General features: G+C 35.8%; 1 protein-coding gene across 1 annotated transcript in view; it reads left to right on the forward strand.

Annotated features, from left to right (window-relative positions):
- The window catches only part of CCDC91 (coiled-coil domain containing 91), a 124,823-nt gene that overhangs the window by 73,702 nt on the left and 31,359 nt on the right, over positions 1 to 19,762 (forward strand). Inside the window, exons 8-10 of the mRNA XM_010575319.1 lie at positions 1,128 to 1,220; positions 1,401 to 1,469; positions 3,207 to 3,383. Coding sequence (XP_010573621.1) covers positions 1,128 to 1,220; positions 1,401 to 1,469; positions 3,207 to 3,383 — 339 coding nt within the window. The remainder of the gene's footprint in view (positions 1 to 1,127; positions 1,221 to 1,400; positions 1,470 to 3,206; positions 3,384 to 19,762) is intronic.

Consider the following 19,762-nt stretch of genomic DNA (forward strand, 5'->3'; position numbering starts at 1 on the left):
ATGTTTATCCTGGAAGGGCAGATTGGTGTTTTATTTTATAAAGCAGTCTAGAAGTTTTCTATTCTATTCTTCAAATGAAAAAATATTTTTCAGAACATAGTGTTGCAGTTTGGTAATGTATTTCTAGCTGCCATTAGAGACACTTCTAATTAAAACATAATAAAATTCATGAAACAGAAATGACTGTTTCTTAGAAATGCTGGTGAGAGGGCTATTTGCCTGCCATAAGTGTTTGTGTAAAAATGTTATGTTCATTATATACACTTTTATTAATATAAAACTCTACTGTTACACTTTCCTTTTGGTGATCTTTTAAAATATTATTATGTATTGATACAATGCTTTAAGGTTATAATATATCATCTCTTAAATATCATGTAAAAAAGTGTACTGACTTGCTAGCAATTATCTCACGACAAATACCCAACATAAATAATTTCCGGTAATTTTAGTTTTGGAAAACACCTTAGCTCTTACAGACAAAACTGACATCTTTCAAATGCTTTGCTTGGTTTAGTGAAAAGCAGATAAATGGGTTGTGATTAAGAACAGTGATAGATTATACATTTACATATAGACTACCTGGTCACCTCAGTGTTCATTTTCTCCCTGAAAAAATGTTTCAAATTACAAGAAGATTAGAACAAAGCAGCATTCTCTTTTGCTCTCATTTCCTGGCTTTCAAAGTTCATGGTATCTCAAATGGTTGAAAAAAAATAGATTTGCCTTTTGCCCTCCATAAGTATAACTCAGAGGTAGTATGAGCATAAGTTAAATTCTGCAGCTGTTTAAATGAAATATTTAAAGTGTGGTGTTGCTTGGACCATCTTTATAAAATTTATAAGTGTTGCTTTTATATAGTGATTTTTTTCCAACTTCTTTCCTAATACTCTTCAGACTGAGCAGAAATATTAGATAATCAGGAAGCTAAACATTTCTTATTATTGTAATTATTTTTTCATTACATGAAATCAATTAAAGGGCTGCTGTATATGTAATTTAACTGAATTTACATTTTAAGTCATTTTGTAAGCAACTGACAAACCTAAGTGTCTTGGATGAGTTCTTTTTGTCTGTTTTACTAGCAGACTGTGGTTACAATAATAGGAATGTTTTCTCCCAAATAGCATCAGCGACTTCTGGATATTTTGGAAGAGGAGAAGGAAGTGCTATCCGGAAAGATAGAAGAGGCTTTGATGCAGCAGTCACAAAAACACAAGGTATCACTTTTATTTACCAAGAAAAAGGGGTCTGATCTGCACCACAGAGTTCATTGGGAATGATCCTGTCACAATTATTGACAGGAAGAGGAAGCTTTCTCAAGCACTTTGACTGTTTGAAATGATTTTTAGCCACTCCTCTATTGTATATTGCAGTTTAATTTTTCATAATGTTTACAGGAAGTGCTTGACAAATGTTTGGATGAAGAAAGACAAAGAAGTAAGGAGGCTGCGGCAGCCGCTGCGAAGGTATGTCTTGTTAAGTAGTAGACATGCGATGTGGATTCCATGTGTGTCATTACAAATGCCAAGTTAGGCAACTCATTCTTATTTCATAATTAAATTTGTCAAACTCTGCTATCATCTGTGTTTAAAAGAATCTAGTTCTGTAAATCATGAACATATCTGTTATATCCTGTGCCTTAATACAGATAGTCTATGTAACTTCTGTCTAAGATAGACTCTGAATTAGTTTATAACAAGAAGTCATAATATTACAGTTCACTTACTGATGTTACCTAACTGTCTGGTTTCGTGGTCTTTCAGTGAACAACATCAATACATCTTGATATGAAGAGCTATGTAGCAGGGTCAACTGATTATCTTAATAAGACAATTAGCATTGTGTCTTAACTTTTGTTAATTATGGTCATTTTCGATGAGGACAGAACTATTTTATAAATCATACAAAAATTTAGACATTTTAACAGGTTTTCAATTATTTTATTTGAGTTGATGTTTGACTAGAAGTGAATATTCACTTTTTTAAATATAATTTCTTTTGTCTATTTATGAAGTGCATTGGGGTTAGGACAGTAATTTTGTAAATGTTAAGCTATCTTTCATTTCTAATACTGATGTAGAATCCAGTACAAAAGTTCAGTTGCATGTAATGGTCTGGGAAACTAGTGATGTATGTTACCTAGCACAGTTGATTAGGCTATATTAATCATTTCCGGTACATCTTCATATGTAGTATATGCACACTAGCTGAGCACCTCTCTGAATAACATTCAGTAACACAAGAAACATCTGTTACATGGTTGATAATCTAGGGAGAAATGTGTGTATAATAAAATATCTTAATAGGGCATTTTTTACCTTACATTATATTTTATAAATGTCTAAATAAAAAAATCAAGTCCCAGTGAATTGCAAGAAACATCTTTATAAGTGTAGGTATTTGAGGAACCCAGTATTTTTTGCCATTTAAAACTTCACTTGACCAGTTCCATAATGACCGCCAAAGGGCATTGGAATAACCTGTAAGCTTATTAAAATTAAGGGGGGGCTGTTTGTCAGCCCATATTTGTTTATTTTAAACTTCAGCCTGCACTTAGTTATTTGTAGATATTATGCAATGATTGTCTTGCTGATATATATACTTGAGTGGCTCAGCAGGTGTAGAGCTGTCCTTGTTACTTCAAATTCAGTGTGTGTCTTCTGATGATATCATGTAATGGTTGAATATAAACATTAAAAAAAAAAAAAGAAACCGTACTTCTTGTAGAATGCCTAGCTAAGGAGCTTTCAGAGGGAAGGTGCATTTGTTTTAATTATGTATTGGCTACTTTGCCACAGAAGATGCTTTAAACTGGTTTTGGACTTTAGATACTTGTAGATAAGAGCAGGAGTATCTCATATATGGGAATATCAAGCAGTGTAGGGAGGCCCATGACATACCTACTCTTACGTGGTTCCTGCTGCATGTTTTTTGTGTTGGCATTAAACAAACTTGTGTTTTAAGTAGGTAGGAATTTAAGATCCTTGCTTGTAACTTTCTTTTTCTGTAACTACAAAGTCCTTGTCCAGTGGTAATACCTGCTTGGTAGCACCTTAAGATAAGTTTAAGCTCATAGTTCAGAAGTGAAAATATTCATGTCCCATATCTTTTCAGCTCATAGATCTCATTAAAAGAAAACATATATGAGTTAGGCACCCAAGTTGGGTATTTTGGTCATTATCTGTGCTTGATTTGTTTCAAAGGCTGAAAAAGAAGTAGTGCAGGAGACTGTTCTGAAAGCAGTAGAGGAGGAGAGGAGAAATATGGAGAAGATTCATGCAGAAGAAAGAAAAATGTGGGAAGCAGAACGTGACAGACATAAAGAGAAGATTGCCCAGGCTGTCTGGGAAGCCATGCAAGAGCAAAGAAAGCATAATCAAGTTAGTATATTTTGCCCTTCCATGGACCTGCTTTGTGTATTCTATTTTTAGTTTTGAATGTCTTCCTAATGTTGTGCTAGATTTTCTTGTGACATCTATCATTCATCAGTGCACCTAGTTGATATTTGCAATGCACAGCAATCTTGTTAGTTTATCATCATCTAGACTATGTGTATGGAGAGAAGTTGGCAGACACAAAACAAAATTCCTGCAACCTTTTCAGGTATGTATATTGAAATGAGATGAATCATGCCCTGTAAGTGCCTGGTTTTGTCCATTAACTTCAAGAGAAGTCCAAGATGACTAGCTCAGATAGTGGCATTTTATGTTGTAGACAGTTTAGGTGACTCTTTTATACCTATGGAAGAGAAAAGCTGTTCCATTTGTTCCTTATTCTGCTGGAATTCCATTATCTCTCTTAGTAAAAAGATACTTTTTCTAAGACAAAAAATAAAATAGGTACAAAATAAAGAGAAGTTTATAAAAATTGGAAACCTAAACCAGTAATGAACCAGAAATGTTTCCAGAGTTACTTTTTAGAGAGGTGCTTCTATAAGGATAATTGTACGTCACTTAACACAAATTGAGAGGGACACTCCCAACATTACTTTTAACAATTGTAGAAATTACAAATTAAATACATTATAATGGCAGTTAAATTACACTTCCAAAAGTTGAATTTTGTAGTCTCTGATGCTGGAAATATCTGGGGGAACAGCCTGTAAATTCACTGATTTCTTGGTGACATACTTGAATGTTATAGTCTGAAGAATTTTAAACAAGATGGGTTTCATTCAGGTGTTGGAACTTGATATTACTATATTTTTTAATGTCCTGAATAACAACAACAACAGCAAGACCTTTAGAATTCAAAGTAAAATAGAAGTAAAATAGCATATCACAGAAGTTTAAAAATCAACTCTTTGGAAACAGACCCATTTCCCTTTCCAGCATTAAACAGAACTATTAACCTCATACATAATCAACTAAACAAAACGTTGGTTTTTGATGCTAAGCCGTTATTATACTGTGTTACTTACATTTTTAGTGTAAATAGAATGATTTTACTTTGTGTATGGCTTGTTTACTGCTTTTGAATGTAAAGGTATCAAGTGGTAAGATACTAGTTTTCAAGGCTGTCATTTTACTATACCAATGAGCCTTCAGGCACTCAAACTCTTCTTTACAACAAAAAGATAAGCAGCTGACTTCAAAGCTAAATGCAAGCTGAGGAAAATTGCTTGGGGTTTAGTTAGATACAAATCATTTAGACTACCCAGAATGAGAACTGGTACCAGTGGTGTAGAGAATCTGTTAACAGAAGGGAGAGCAATAAAGTAGTTGTTTACTACAGTAAAGAAAAACACAGCAATTTTATAGCTTGTGGAGCATGAAGAGATAAATAGGAGGACTATGGTAATGAAGTTCGAGGAGAGTTTTGATGAATCCTGAAGGTTTTTGGTGAAGGAGTGCCATAGCTGGATGCATGAGGTTGGCCAGGGTTCTATATTCATGGATTTGGGGAGCATGTAAAATATCCCAGGGGTGGGAGAATGGTGGATTAATTTGACATAGTGACTCAGGGTAGTTTTACCTTCCCTGGGGAGTGTACTGCCAGAGTTTCTTGTTGTTGATACTGCCTTTGAAGTTGTCACAAGACAGGATGATATTAGAAGAAATTTAATATTGATGGATGTATTCTTTCAGACAAAGTTTTAAGTATACTGAGATGTCAGTGGTTTTCTGAGGAAGAAATTCAGGCCTTTCAAAAGGACAGGTTTTTCAGCTCAAGCTGCTAGTTGATCAAGTAGTTGATAGTGTTGGAGTATCTAGTGGTGTACTTGTGACAGTGAGTAGCACTGAGGTATTGGAGAGTGTTGTGATTAATTCTCCTGTAAATATCTTGCTCTTGATGTAGTCATGTGGCATTAGTTAATTCCATCTTTTTTAATGCTGAATAGCTCTGACAACTTTGATAGTAACAGTTATATGATGATTTCTCCTTTGAGTTAGGTTCATTTTTCAAATACCAAATCCATTTTCAATTGAGGAAAATGCAGCTTTCTCTTGAGATTTCCAAAATTCTCTCACATAAATGTTTAACATATTTGAAGTTACACTCTTTTTTCTCTGATTAACAAGTACAAATTCTTTTGGGAGAACAGACTTTCATGTAGAAAGTTGTTTCTTGAAGAAATTTTCACATGTTACCTCCACCAAGAACTTGCCTGACTCCTTTAGGCCACTGGTATTGTAAACGTACAACTGCTAAAATTCTCTGTCTGACAACAAAAGAAGTACTGCAGAGCTAATGTGCCAACTGATAGCTTATATACGGTGTCAGATGTGACTTTGGTTTAGCAATGAAAAACACTTGGGACTGCTGGCAGTTTGTGTGTGGACATTAATTTTTCTGAGTAAAGCCTTCAACTCAGAGTTGTTTCTTATTTATATTTTTTTTTCTGTAAGAATTCTTTCAAGAGCTGTAACTGCACTATTGACTTTCTTGCAGTTATTGTTTAGACAACATAATCTGTCAAGTCAGCTCTATAATGGCCAAAAGTAAAACATACAGTCTAACATTTTAGACAATGAAATGTAATATTGTGGCCGTGTAATGCTTGCCTCATTTAATTCTTTGTGCTGTGCTGTATAATTCTTTATGCTTCCTGCTTCAAAATTGTCACCTGATACTATTCTTATGTTTAGTACCAAGTAATGAAACAACTGAGTGTAGCTGAATGTAAGTGAACATGGAAAATAATCTTTTGGTATCAGACATACAAAAAAAGCTTTAAGAGCAGTACTGTTATTTCAAGGAGATCTTTCTGACTAATGCATGATTTTGGAACTTAATACTAGGAAAGAGAAGCCTGACTTGTTTTTAACAAAACTTCTCTTAGTTTATCTTCTTCATCACCAGAGGAGATAATCTGTGTGTGAGAAAGAAAAGATATTTTTTTATTTTCCTTTTTTTTTTTTTTTTTTTTTTTTTTGGTCTTGTACCACACTAGTAATTGTCACAGAAACCTAGATTAAAATTTAGTTTTATTCTGCTGTAAATTAATTTGAAGAGACTTGCCTTACTGATTTGAACTAAAACAAATAAATTAAGCATAGTATTAAAGAGAAGGAATTTCCCTTCACTAATACTGTAAGTCTGCAAAATTGAAAGATATTTCAGGATAGTTATTACAGTATTAATGAAGGTCAGCGTAGTCTTCTGCAAATAGGTGAGGCAGAATAGCTTCCAGTCGTGGCACCCATAAGTAACTCTAGGAATAATTAATGGAGAAATTTGAAGACATTCAAAATTATATGATTTTCTTTGAGACACAAATGCACTTGATAATCTATGTGTTTTAAATATATTTTGGTCTGTGTCAGAGTTGAATAAGAACAAAACAGAAGAAATTGAGACCCCAAATTTGACAGCCAAACAGGACCTCAAGAAAATTGTGAATCTGGTAGTAGAAGCTAGGGTACAGTGTCAGGAGACACAGAGAATCATAACCAAGAACATACAACCCTGGCCTTAAGAAAAAGAACTTCTGCCAAATGGCTGCAAATTAAGAACAGAGAAGATGCACATCAGTGTAAAACACTGAAAAGTAAAACTAGAAGAACCATTAGGGAAAAGGACACTGTCATATGCATGGGGCAAGAGTTGATAAACTAGATGGGAAAGACGTACTTTAAAAACTGCGGCACCATTACGTATCTGTAAAATATTTAAATCATGAAAATGAGGGAAAATAAATTTCTGTGTCATAATGGTATGAATTCGTTGGCTTCTCCTTTGTCTTCTAGACCAGAAAAATATGGTTAGGAGTTTTGATTCTTTGATTTAAGGGAGGAATTTACTATCCACTGATGTTCTTTATAGAATAAAAGATGTTATTTTTTCACCAGTTTTTAAACACATGCGCTACAAAAACCTTGTAGAATTTGATTATGTATGAGAAAGCAATTGGAAAAAAACTTAAAGTATGCTAGTTAACATTCTTCAGTCAGGCAATTTTAGCATAAGAACAATAAAGCTTTGAAGATCACAGTTCTGCTGAACCAGGTGGTGAGATTTCCCTTCATCTTCTAAGTAATTTGTTTAAAAGAAGAAAAGATGAGTGTTTACTGTGCAGGGATGATACAGGTATTTTTTTAGACTTTTGTTGTTGTTGCAGAGTGGCCAGGAAGGAGAGCCATAGTAGATGCAAATGTGGAAGCTTTACGCAGATTGCTGCTACTTGTTAGATATTCATGCTTGACAAAACTTTGTCCTGAAAAATTGTTTATCCTCAGTCAGATAGATGTTGAGTCTGCAGATAAGAGATGCTCCTTCCATATAAGATTTATTTTAATTTAACATTGCCAGAGAAAAACCTGGGGACTTGGGGACAGTTTAATAAATAACTCACGATTAATATCAAGTATTTTGTTACCAAATATGAAACAGCAGAGTAAAGATAAACTAACAGTGCAAGTAGGAACTAAGACATACTGAGTTAATGTTTCAGCTTGATGGAGCAACTTTGACATACCCCTTCTTTTTTTTTTAAGAAATTAAAGGATTAAAGTAACGTGAATATTGCATTTGTTTTCATGAAAGCTTTGACTGTTCCATTACTTGGGTCTTTACTCAGAGACATGGGATTTTTTAATTAAATCGAAGATATTGTCTTTGAAGCCTTATAACTCTGAAGGGATAAATGAGATGTATTACATCACCAAGAAAATGGTAAAAGTTTTTCTAGAGCACTGTCTCAAAAGGGTGTAAGGTATTAGAAGTCCAAAAAACTTTCCTTTTGGTTGAGACTGGCAGCATCTTCAGGTTTTATATACGTGTTATACAGGTGCTTAGTGCTTTTATAAAAGAGATTCCCTCCCCCCATTCAGAATAGATTTCTTAGTTTTGGGGAGGGTGGGCTTGCATTTTAAATCGGGGAGAATAAGCTGTCCTTCTTGAAAGAAATTAGTAGTCTTTTGATTAAAGGTAATGTTCATTTGCACAGTAACCTCATGATCCTTTTACGATACATTGAAAAGTCATTATAGATGAGGAATTCATATATTCAGCAAGCTAGATGTAGCCTGGCATGTCTCCAGTATTTTCTTTTTTATTTTTGATACATTGTATGGCATTTTTTACAGTGGCAACTTCCCTGCAAGGCAAGTTTAATATGTCTGGTAGTTGTCAGTGTTGAGAGGAATGCTTGGTAAAATTCTTCCACTAGAATTTTTTTTCTAGAACACTTATTTGAATAAAAAAGTGGTTACCCTCTAGATAAGGAGAAACTATAATGGGTAATTTGGCTGAAGCAGTAGCTTTTTCCGAGAATTCAAAATTGCAGTAAAGCTCTTGGGGTACAACTATAAACTTCAGTGAAAAAACAATGGACAGTGCTCTCCATTGTCGTCATCTTTCTGCTTATTTTTACTCTTTGAAATAACTCAAATAAAAAAATTCTTTGGGGATATGGGATGATGAGATCCATACAATTTTGGATAAAAGAGAAGGATGATATATTGTATTTATAATTAGTGGGCAATGCAGAGTAGCTAGAGCAGTAGCTGCTGTAGCTATAACGCTATCATGCACAGAGCTCTCTGCATGGTAGTTGTTTTTACATTTTACAAAGGTAAATACTCAATTACATAAAAGAAGTGAAATCTGGGGGGGGGGGGCAGGGAGGGGGGGGGAAGTAGAAAAAGACACTAAAGAGAATTTATGCGCTACAATTTTTGTTTTAAAGAAAATTCATTGAAATTAAAATGAAAGCTGGCAGCTGCAGGGTGAGCCCTGGAAATTCAGGTCCATGTCATAGCTTGAAATTAATAACTCTCCTAAAGCACTCAAAGCAAAGAATCACCTTTGTCATTTCCTGAAGGCTTAAATTTAAAATGCTATGTATAATCTACTGTAGTTTACCCTAATTCTTAAGGGAAAAAGAGCCTGAGTTCATCATTGCCATAATCCACACAGTAGATACATTAGAGACTCAAGTGTTCCGAAGGCTGCAAATAATTAGAAAAAAAAGCCTTTAATTTATTAAAAGAACTAACATAAACTCTGCTTCCACTTGGACATGAGCAAAAGCACTAAGGCAAAATGATCTTACCAATGGGAAAGTATTTCAGGAAAAGTGAGGCTGCAGTGTTTCATTCAGCCAAGCCACAACTGAGATATACTGAGATATACAAAGAAAAAATATTTTTGCAAGAAAAGTTAACTAAAAGGCTTATGGAAAATAATGTCAACTTCCCAATAGTCTTTGCTGAGTAAATCTCTAAGCATTCAAGACAGTTGAATATGTTCACACTTCTGAGGGTTAATGTGGTGGTGTTCTTCGCAGAACAATAAATTTGTAATTCATGATCTTGGAATGTATTAATATAATTTTACTGGCAAACATCTAAATAGTTGGGGAAAAAAAATGATTCTTGTGTACTGTATGGGCTTTAAAGTATGTTTAATGTTTTTCCATGAATTTGTGAATACCAGTGTATGCCATTGCTTAGAAGGTAAAAGCAAAGTGTCTAGAACACATGATGTTTAATCCTAAAATTTGATTGGCTACTTAATTTCTACATTATTAAAACTTTTTTGGTATTCATGCTCATCTGCTTGAGGGAGTGCTTCTGTTAATAGTTTTGGCAAGCGTGAATCAATTTTGTATTGAATGTCTTAAGGATTTCCACACCTGGTCATATATAAGCAAACAGAAGATAAGTAAGTGAAAACATGAAGGTGTTGGCTGTATACTTAAAGAACTGGCTTTTGTTTCTTTTCTACTATTGCTTAACTTAACAGTTAATTTTTTGTTGAAACTTACTATTTGTCTAAATATTTTTCCTCATTGCCCTGTACTTGAGAAGGTTGGAAGAACTACTAAATAAAAAAGTTTGTCTGGAAAGTTATTTCGCACTCTAGCTTTCAGTCAGATTTATTAGCTGTGGAATGGCCCTTTCTTAGCCCTATAATCTGTAAAAACCACTTCTTTTTTTTCTCGTGCGTCAAATCAGTAGGTGTATAATGAATATTTTGCATGATAGTATGAGGAAAAAAGAAAATATATGGGGATTATATATTTGTCTTACCTTTTTATTGTCCATTAAGACTACTTTTGCAAATAGATTCCCTGACATATCTTTTTTAAGTGTCAAAAATATGGGATTTTGTTTATTGGCACCACAGTTTCCTTGCCTTAAAAAAACAGAGAATATTGAGTGCAAGTGCATGCCCCTTTCCTGATTTTGAAACCTGTGAATGAATTTCATCTTGTGAATCTACTTATCTGTCTTTATTTTCTTCATTTGTTGTACACGGTAGTTTCCAGGGTTGTCCTTGCAGGACTTTTCTTCTTTCATCTCTTGTAATCTCTTTCTGTCCTGTCTGTTCATCTCTTTCATACATACACTTTCTGCTGAACTGCTTATGTGTAAACATGCATTCAACTGCTATTCCCATGATGATGTTGCAAAAATCTGTTTCTTCTTCTGCCACTTTAAGTTATGTGTATTATGATATTCCCTACAACTTTATTATTAAATCATCATACTGTTTGTAAGATAGAGCTCTTTTCCAATGATCTATGCCTCCTGTAACTTGCAGAACTTGCATCTTGGTTCTGCGTGATGCAACAGCCAATCTGGTAATTTTGGCAAGGCAGAAGATAGGCTAGTTTGGGAACCCCTATGTTGTGGAGAGACAAGATACCACTGGGTAGCTGCTCAGCAGTAGTTTTCTGTGGTATTCCATCATATTATGCATCTTTAGCAGGATCAGGAACTATTGCCTCCCTAGGTTTAGATTTTCTGTGCAAGAATGCCACTTGGCTCATATCGAATTTGGAAGCCTAACTTACTTTTTCCTCAATGGCCACTTTGAGCGCTATTTCTGTCTACATGAAAAACACTGATAAATCTCTTTGATATCACTTTATGAATGCATTGCTGTCACTTGAAATTCAATAGGTATCTTAGTCTTTCTTTTCTTCTTTCCCACTCTCCAAATACTTCGGTACCTTCAACACCAACCATGTTGCTTGTTACTCTGGACTGTATCATGGGGGTTTCTTCAGATCTCATAGTAAATATAATTGTTTACATGTTGCTGGCCATTTAGGCATCATATCTGTAAGACATGATATATCATATCTAACAACATAGGTACAGTCTTCATCCAAGCTCCCACTTTTCCTGTATTAATGCATCTTTTTTTCCTGTCCTAACAATTATAGTTTGTCCTTTCAGAATGCTGCCATAATGATCACTTTCCAGCCCTTTACTTTGGCTTTCCATCACTTTCTTTGTTAAATAGACTGTAAACTGCTTTTTGTCTCTGCTTCAGTTTGCTTTTGTGTCTCTCTCATCATTATTGACTCTATTTATAGTATTTGTTACTAGGATATCAACTTTTACCTATAAAACATACGTGATATTGGCATTGCTTTGCCTTATTTTATGATGCTTTTGTACTTGGGAGGATTTCCATGTGACATATATTAATTTAATTTCCTTAAATACATCCTCAAAACTCTTCTTATCTATGATGTACAGAGTATTGAGTGCATTGCGAGTGAAGAAAATACAAAATAGTATCAGTTTATCAGTCCTCCTTTGTCCATTTGTTATTTGTTTCATCTTATACATAGGTTACAGAATCCTATGGGGCAGGCAGAGTTTGAAATACTCCATTTATTTTGTGTTTCTGAAGTACCCAGCAAAATGGCATATTTGGTATTGCAATTCCAAGAATAACTTTGTTAGACTTTGTAGGATTTTGATTGGGTGGAAGAGTGTTAAACTTGGGAAGAAAAAAGATTTTTTCAGCAACAGTCCTGGACTATCATAACATTGCTGTTCATGTTCAATATCTTGTGGATTCATACAAGAAGTCATTGTTTTTTTTCTCACTATTGTGATTCCTACCCAAATAGACTATTGATAATTTAGTATCACGTAATGTGCTGGAGAAGAACTTGCTCTTCAGAGGACCTCTTCTCCAATTTCTATTGCCTTTACTATATTGTTCAACTTTCAGTGGGAGTGTTTGCTTACATTTCTCTCAAGAGGATATCCAACCATTATGTTCAGTTTTCACTTTCTTCTTGTTTTTCCACCTTCTTGCAGAAACATTAGTGTGTCCAGTGTTTATGGAGACCATGGTGATTCCATAAGGACACAGAAAAACATTTTTTATTAAAAGCAAATGTTGTGTAATCTTGAGTGTGTGAGGAAGCACACAACTTAGTAGCACTGAGTGGAAAGAGATCCCTGCCATTAGATCAGTTTAGTTTTTAATATGCTTGCAAAGTCTGGAAAAGGAGTAGTCCACTGCATGCAGACGTTAACCATGTCTGACTTCAGAAGTAGTTTGTAGTAGCTTATAACCACAGACATTATAATTTGAGGGTTACTATTTTCTGAAAAACCACTAACATTGCAGTCTGTGGTTGCATTTCCTAGATAAAACTTAGTACTGCCACCTGATCCTTATGAGGAAACAAAAGAATTTTCCTATAATATTGCAAACCATCACATGGCTTTTTTTTTTCTTTTGTTCTTTTTTTTTGTTGTTTTTAAATACTTACTGGAGTTCTCTGGTATATACAGTACACTGTTTTTTCTTTCTGTCTTCCTGCAGATATATACATGGTTTTGACTGCTAATTCATGGTTGAATATGATTTGTCAGTTGAGTACTTGAATAACTTTATTTTATTTTTTATTAGGTATTCTAATCTTTTAACCGGTGTCAAGCAATGCTCTACCCTTTTTAGCTGAAGATGAAATAAGGGCCAACTTTTACCTTTGCAACCAAAATCTAAATTAGGATAAAATCTAAAGGTAGATAGAGCATGACAGGAAAGAGCAAAGAAAGAGATGAACGAGAAGTAAGCACATACGCTGACAGGATGTACATGCAGCTAAGACTTTGTTAAACGGCAGTGATAGGTAATATCAGAATTTAGATAATCTGCATATCAGTTGATAATTTACTGTAATGACTGACAGAAGTAGGGCAAAGACAGACAGTGACTTTGAGAACTTAGAGGAGAGCACTTCAAGAAGGGTCATACAGAAGGAGTGAAGATTCTTTTCACAGAAGGAAAAACTAATGTCACTAATTAATTCAAAGGATAGGGCAAAAATACATGACTGAGTTGGCTAGGGGACTGGGTGTTGTATGATGTTTATTCTTTGAAGCCTTCTGAAAACCAGATAGAAAGGATAAAAGAGTTTCCTTCCCAGTTCATTGATACCACAGCAAAGCTGTCTTTTCATAGTCTTTAGCGGTCTGCCATTGTTACAGAGGTCTACATTTGCCCATTGTGAGCTGCAAGGAAGGGGTAGTGCAAACTAAATCAGCCAGTTCAGTGTTGTTGTTAGTGATTGTAGTGTCCCTTTTTAAGACATAAGCCTGGGAAGAAAGCTGTGCATTTTCTTGTACTATTTCATTTCTCCTGAATTAGTGAGCAGGATAATGTTTAAAATCAGTTGAGAAACAGACCATCAAATCACAGAGTAATAGAACTATATGATTCATACTAGAGCATGGTTGGTGAAGTTTAATCACCAAAAAATAAAAGTGTTCTGGAGTATTACCAGAAGTCTAGTAAATGGGATGAAGCCCACTAAGTATGAGTCTTTGTCTGCAGCCATATGAGATTGTGCAGTCTGATGGCTACATGATCTGTCTGTTGAATTACCATTGTCATGGCAGACTGTGACTCTTGAGATGATTTTCAGGTTATAAGTATAGTTAATATGTATCTGAAATAGTGAGATTTCAGTTTTGATTTCATTATGTACCTTATATTAATTTTGTATTATGAAGTAATAAATGTTTATATATTCAGAAGATACATCAGTACTTTTGGTTAACTAGAATATGGTAGATGAAGCATAGAATATCTTAGGTTGGAAAAGACCTGTAAAAGACCATACAGTCCAACTGTTAACCTTGCACTACCAAGTCCACCACTAAACCATGTCCCTAAGCACCACATCTACATGGCTTTTAAATACCACTTCCTTGGGCAGCCTCTTCCAGTACTTGCCAACTCTTTTGGTAAAGAAATTTTTCCTAATATCCAATCTAAACCTCCCCTGGTACAACTGGAGGCCATTTCCTCTTGTCCTATCACTTGTTACATGGGAGAAGAGACTGACCCCCCACCTCGCTACAACCTCCTTTCAGGTAGTTGTAGGGAGCGATAAGGTCTCCCCTCAGCCTCCTCTTCTCCAGACTAAACAACCCAGGTTCCCTCAGCCGCTCCTCATAAGACTTATGCTCCAGGCCCCTCACCAGCTTGGTTGCTCTTCTCTGGACACGCTCCAGCACCTCAAGGTCTTTCCTGTAGTGAGGGGCCCAAAACTGAACACAGGACTCAAGGTGTGGCCTCACCAGTGCTGAATACAGGAGGATGATCACCTCCCTGCTCCTGCTGGCCACACTATTTCTGATACAAGCCAGGATGTCATTGGCCTTCTTGGCCACCTGGGCACACTGCCGGCTCATATTCAGCCAGCTGTCAACCAGCACCCCCAGGTCTTTTTCTGCCGGGCAGCTTTCCAGCCACTCTTCCCCAAGCCCATGCAACGCTACAAGCTTGTTGTGACCCAGGTGCAGGACCTGGCACTTGGCCTTGCTGAACCTCATACACTTGGCCTTGGCCCATCGATCCAGCCCGTCCAGATCCCTCTGTAGAGCCTTCCTACCCTCAAGCAGATCAACACTCCTGCCCAGCTTGCTGTTGTCTGCAAACTTACTGAGGGTGCACTCGATCCCCTCGTCCAGATCATTGATGAAGATATTAAACAGAACCAGCCCCAACACTGAGCCCTGGGGAACACCACTTGTGACCTGCTGCCAACTGGATTTAACTCCGTTCACCACAACTCTTTGGGCCCGGCCATCCAGCCAGCTTTTTACCCAGCAAAGTGTACTCCCGTCCAAGCCATGAGCAGCCAGTTTCTCCAGGAGAATGCTGTGGGAAACGGTGTCAAAGGCTTTACTGAAGTAAAGCTCTGTTTACTGTGTTCACTTAAAAATAAACTTAGTATGTGGTATGGCAATTGTTCTCATTCAAATTTTGAGTCATCCACTGTGTAATTAGAAAATCTATATAAGACAAAAGAAAGCACAGGGATTAAAGAAATGGGAATAGCTGTTCAACATACTAGCTATTCCCGGTATGTTTTGGAATAGGTATTTGCTTTTTGAAATATTGGGATTTTGGAATATCCACTGATTCAGGGTTATTCAAATTTTTCTGAACTGATGGATGCTGGGAATATATAGAAAAACTAACATTTGTGCTGTAGAGTGAGGCAATGAAAAACAGTAAGGGACTCGGCTGGATTCTTAAATCTTCCATTTTTTGGAATTTCTAGGGAAGCTAAGAGGACCCTTGGATCTCATTATAAAACTCTTACTTTGTCAGTATTGTGAATGTGACAAAGGGAAAAAAAAAAGAAAGTAAAAAGTTAAGGCAACTTCTTTACTTAATAGTATAGAAGTAATCAGTAATGTTTTGTTCCTTGTGGTAAAAAAATAAGGGTGTACAATGTTAGAAAATATTTTTTTATCACCTTGTTGCTCTTGAAATAAGTATTGGTAACAAAAATTAAAAACTAGCATAGTTATGGTATGCTTTGCGTATTGCCCAAACAGGCTGCTATACAACTTTGCTTTCACTGTTATCCGTAACAGTATATTCTTCAGAGAATTAATACTGGTTTTAATTTTGGGAACTTGCCGTTGTAAATGGAAAAGAATTCTTTCCAATTTTATTTTTTCTGGTTTAATCCTGGCGTAATAGAATAGTTTTCCATAACAGTGTTGCTGGTGGTTTCTGTTTTCTTGCAGTTTATTTTAATAGACTTGTAGAATTTAATTGTATTGTTATTTGGACTTTTGCTCGTACAGTGTTTCAAGTAGCATGATACCAAGGAAAGTTAACATACTTTAATTGATTGTAAGTATTTTATTGATGTAAAATTTTCTACATACTAAGATATATAGCACCTTATCAGTTGTGTTATTTGCTTTTAAGAGTTTAATGGGGTAAATGATGGGATTTTTTTCCATTCTAATACAAGACAGTATTTTGGGACCTTTGGACAAATTAAGCTGGCATGAGAATATAGTTATAAGAACAGCATATTTCTATAATATGTAACTTTCTGCTACTTTTTCTGTTAGTCTTGCCAGAGTTCTGTAGTGAAAGAGACCTTTGTCTCAGGATTTTTCTTCGGTAAACTGAATTAAAGTAGAAAAAATGATAATCACTTTTCACAACTATGGTTTTTCATATTTGCTGTATTCCAGAACAGTGGGGACTACATTGTTGCGCATTTCAAATTCGGGATTTTAGACTTTTTCTGTTATAAAGATAGCAGAAGCATAGTTTTGCAGAAACTGTTCAGTTTTGGCTGAAAAGGAGTAAATAGCTAAAGGTAAGAAATAACATTTTCCTTTTTCAGTTGAAACACTTTCACTGAAGAGTCTTTAAAAAAATGGTGTTTGGTCCAATTCAGTGGTGGTATTCTTCATTTTGTACACTAATAGCATATGGTTAAATGCCACTCTTACGTGTACAGATGAATTACGTAACTTCATAAATGCCTTCTACTTCCAAAACCTTAGAATTCCACCTGTCCTCCAGAGTGAATCCATTCAGTACCGTTGAGTTCCTGCAAAAATACTTTCTGCAAAGATGACAGAATAGTAAAGCACCAAGAATGCGTAAGTTAGGATTCTGAGATTCTGTATTTAAAGCAGGTGTCGCTGTAGGTTGACAAAAGTTTCTTAAACCAGTAAAGACAGCAATAAAATGGTTGTCATTCTATCTCACAAACGTTTGTAAAGTTATGTATTTCTCCTTATGTCAGTCATTATTCCCATATAAATAAGCATGGTGCTTTAACTGAATACTTTCAATACTTTAAGTACTGCAGCAAAGTAATTGATTTCTTCTAAACCCGATAGTGTATGTACAAGGTAGACTCAGTCATTTTGACAAGAGCCTGAAAGCCTGTGAATAATTAAATCCAAAAAAATAAATTAAGCTATCTTTGATTTTTATCTTTTTTCTTACTGAAGTGGTGAAAAATGTTTTTTAGTTTTACTGTCTGTGTAGAAACTGTGTTGCTTAGTAGGCATTATTCTGATTTAATATTTAGTTAATAATGGATGATGGATCACATCTGATAGTGTAGCATATAGGAAAAGAAAGAGTTTGAACTTTGTTTAGACCTTTGGTCCTTGGCCAGTAGAGACTGGGGGGGGAGGAGGGGGAAGGAAAAACCATAGACCAACCTTCCCCACTCCCACAAATCCTAGTTGTAAATATGTATCATAAAATGTCTGTATTACTCTGCAGTCAAGCAAACCTATAGACAAATCTTTTCAGCACCTGCTAGTAATGCAGTGTTATGTCTAATCAGTGAACAGTAATAAGGAGGATGGTCAATGTATATTTACTTCTCATTTGCAAAAAGTTTTGATTAAAAAAAATCATATATGTGAATAAATACACTAGAAGTCTTGGTGTGTTCCTTTTTGAACCATAGTTTTTTCTATTATTTCAATTTTTTTTAATTTCCATTTTTCCATGGCTGCATTGCTTTGAGTTTTGTAAAAGTCTGCACTTAGAGGGAAATTGAGATTCGTCTTTTCCATGTGCTGCCCTCCAAACCCTCCCTCAGAGCAGCTGCAACATGGCCTGTTTTGCTTACCCATTCATTTTGTTACGCACTGAATCCTGAGTTCAGCTATCTCTGTGGTGCATGGCTGTGGTGCAGTAACAGGGGAGATGAATTTTGGCCCATAGAAAAAAATAACGTAACAACATTATTTACAATTTCTATGAGTATTGCAACAGTTACCAGGGGTTTTTTTGCCAATTTTTATGCATGTATTTTTGAAGGACTGTGGAGCTTCTTGCCAAAAAAACCCAAACCAACACACCCCCCCCCCCAAAAAAAAACCCCAAACCCAAACCTTTTTTTCTGAAGTAATATTTCTGAATAGCTATTAGGAATACAAATACGGCATATTTGTATTCTTTAAAAAGAAAAACAAGTTTCATCCTATGAAATTCTGATTACATCTTACTGTTTATGCTAAATGTGAACGCACTAAGTAAGCTCGGTGATCCTGTTAACAGAAGCGCATGTCACAAATCCCTGCTTCGTTCTACAGGTGCACTAGTGTTTCTGATTTCTGAGACACTCCATCTCCCTCTCGGTCTCCCCTCCAAATCATTTAACATTGTGTGATTATTTTTACTGGATGTTTTGTAGCTTTCTGAAAATGTTACATTTTGGTATGGTTCATTTTCAGGAATCTTATGTTTGTCACTTTATTTTCCTGAATTTCAGAAACAAAACACTTGGCTAAACAATGTTATCACTTATTGCATGAGTAGCTTTGGGATGCTGGGACTTAAGTTTTAGGACAGTGGCTTTGGTGCAGGAAGTTGTTTCCTGAGCTGGTAACTTACACAGATAAGTTCTACTGGAGGTGATAGAGGTGTTTTCAGAAGTGGTTCCTGGCTTTCTCCACTGTGATGCATTTCTAGTACTGAATCAGATTTGGTGTAAGGTAATGCTAATTTGGGGTGGGGGTGGAGGGGTGGTATCCATTGTTGCTTTTTACTGTTGTGTACAGAGTGTCCCTGACAATTCCCAAGGTTTGGAAACAAATTTATTGTCATTGGGACTCTGCTTACTGTGATGTTAGAACAGCTCTTACGTAGGTTCTGAACAGCCATGCAGTATGGAGAAAAGGAGGCTGAGGGGTGACCTCATGGCTCCCTACAGCTTCCTGAGGAGAGGACCTGGAGAGGGAGGTGCTGAGCTCTTCTCCTGGGGATCTAGTGAGAGGACACATGAGAATGGTTCAAAGCTGCGCCAGGGGAGGTTTAGACTGATCATTAGGAAGCATTTCTTTACCGAGAGGGTGGTCAGACACTGGAACAGGCTTCCTGGAGAGGTGGTCGATGCCCCAAGCCTGTCAGTGTTTAAGAGGCATTTGGACAATGCCCTTAACTACATGCTTTAACTTTGGGTCAGCCCTGAAGTGGTCAGGCAGTTGGACCAGATGATTGTTGTAGGTCCCTTCCAACTGAAATAGTCTATTCTGTTCTGTTCTATTCTATTAATAGCAACTGGTACATCCCTGCTTCAGTTGGAATGTAATACCTGTATTGCTTCCTTTTCTTCTGCTCTCAAGGAACATTATGTACCTATTAACACAGCTTTAAAGTGATTATTTCGCTCTTCTCTAGGCCCTTTAGTGATTAAAGTACTGAATTTCTAAATTTTTGTGAAGATATAGCATACATTTAGGATAACTGTCACTAAGAAATGAGT

This window comes from Haliaeetus leucocephalus, unplaced genomic scaffold (genome assembly GCF_000737465.1).
Source record: "Haliaeetus leucocephalus isolate CR32 unplaced genomic scaffold, Haliaeetus_leucocephalus-4.0 Scaffold473, whole genome shotgun sequence".
In the NCBI taxonomy this organism is placed as follows: Eukaryota; Metazoa; Chordata; class Aves; order Accipitriformes; family Accipitridae; genus Haliaeetus; species Haliaeetus leucocephalus.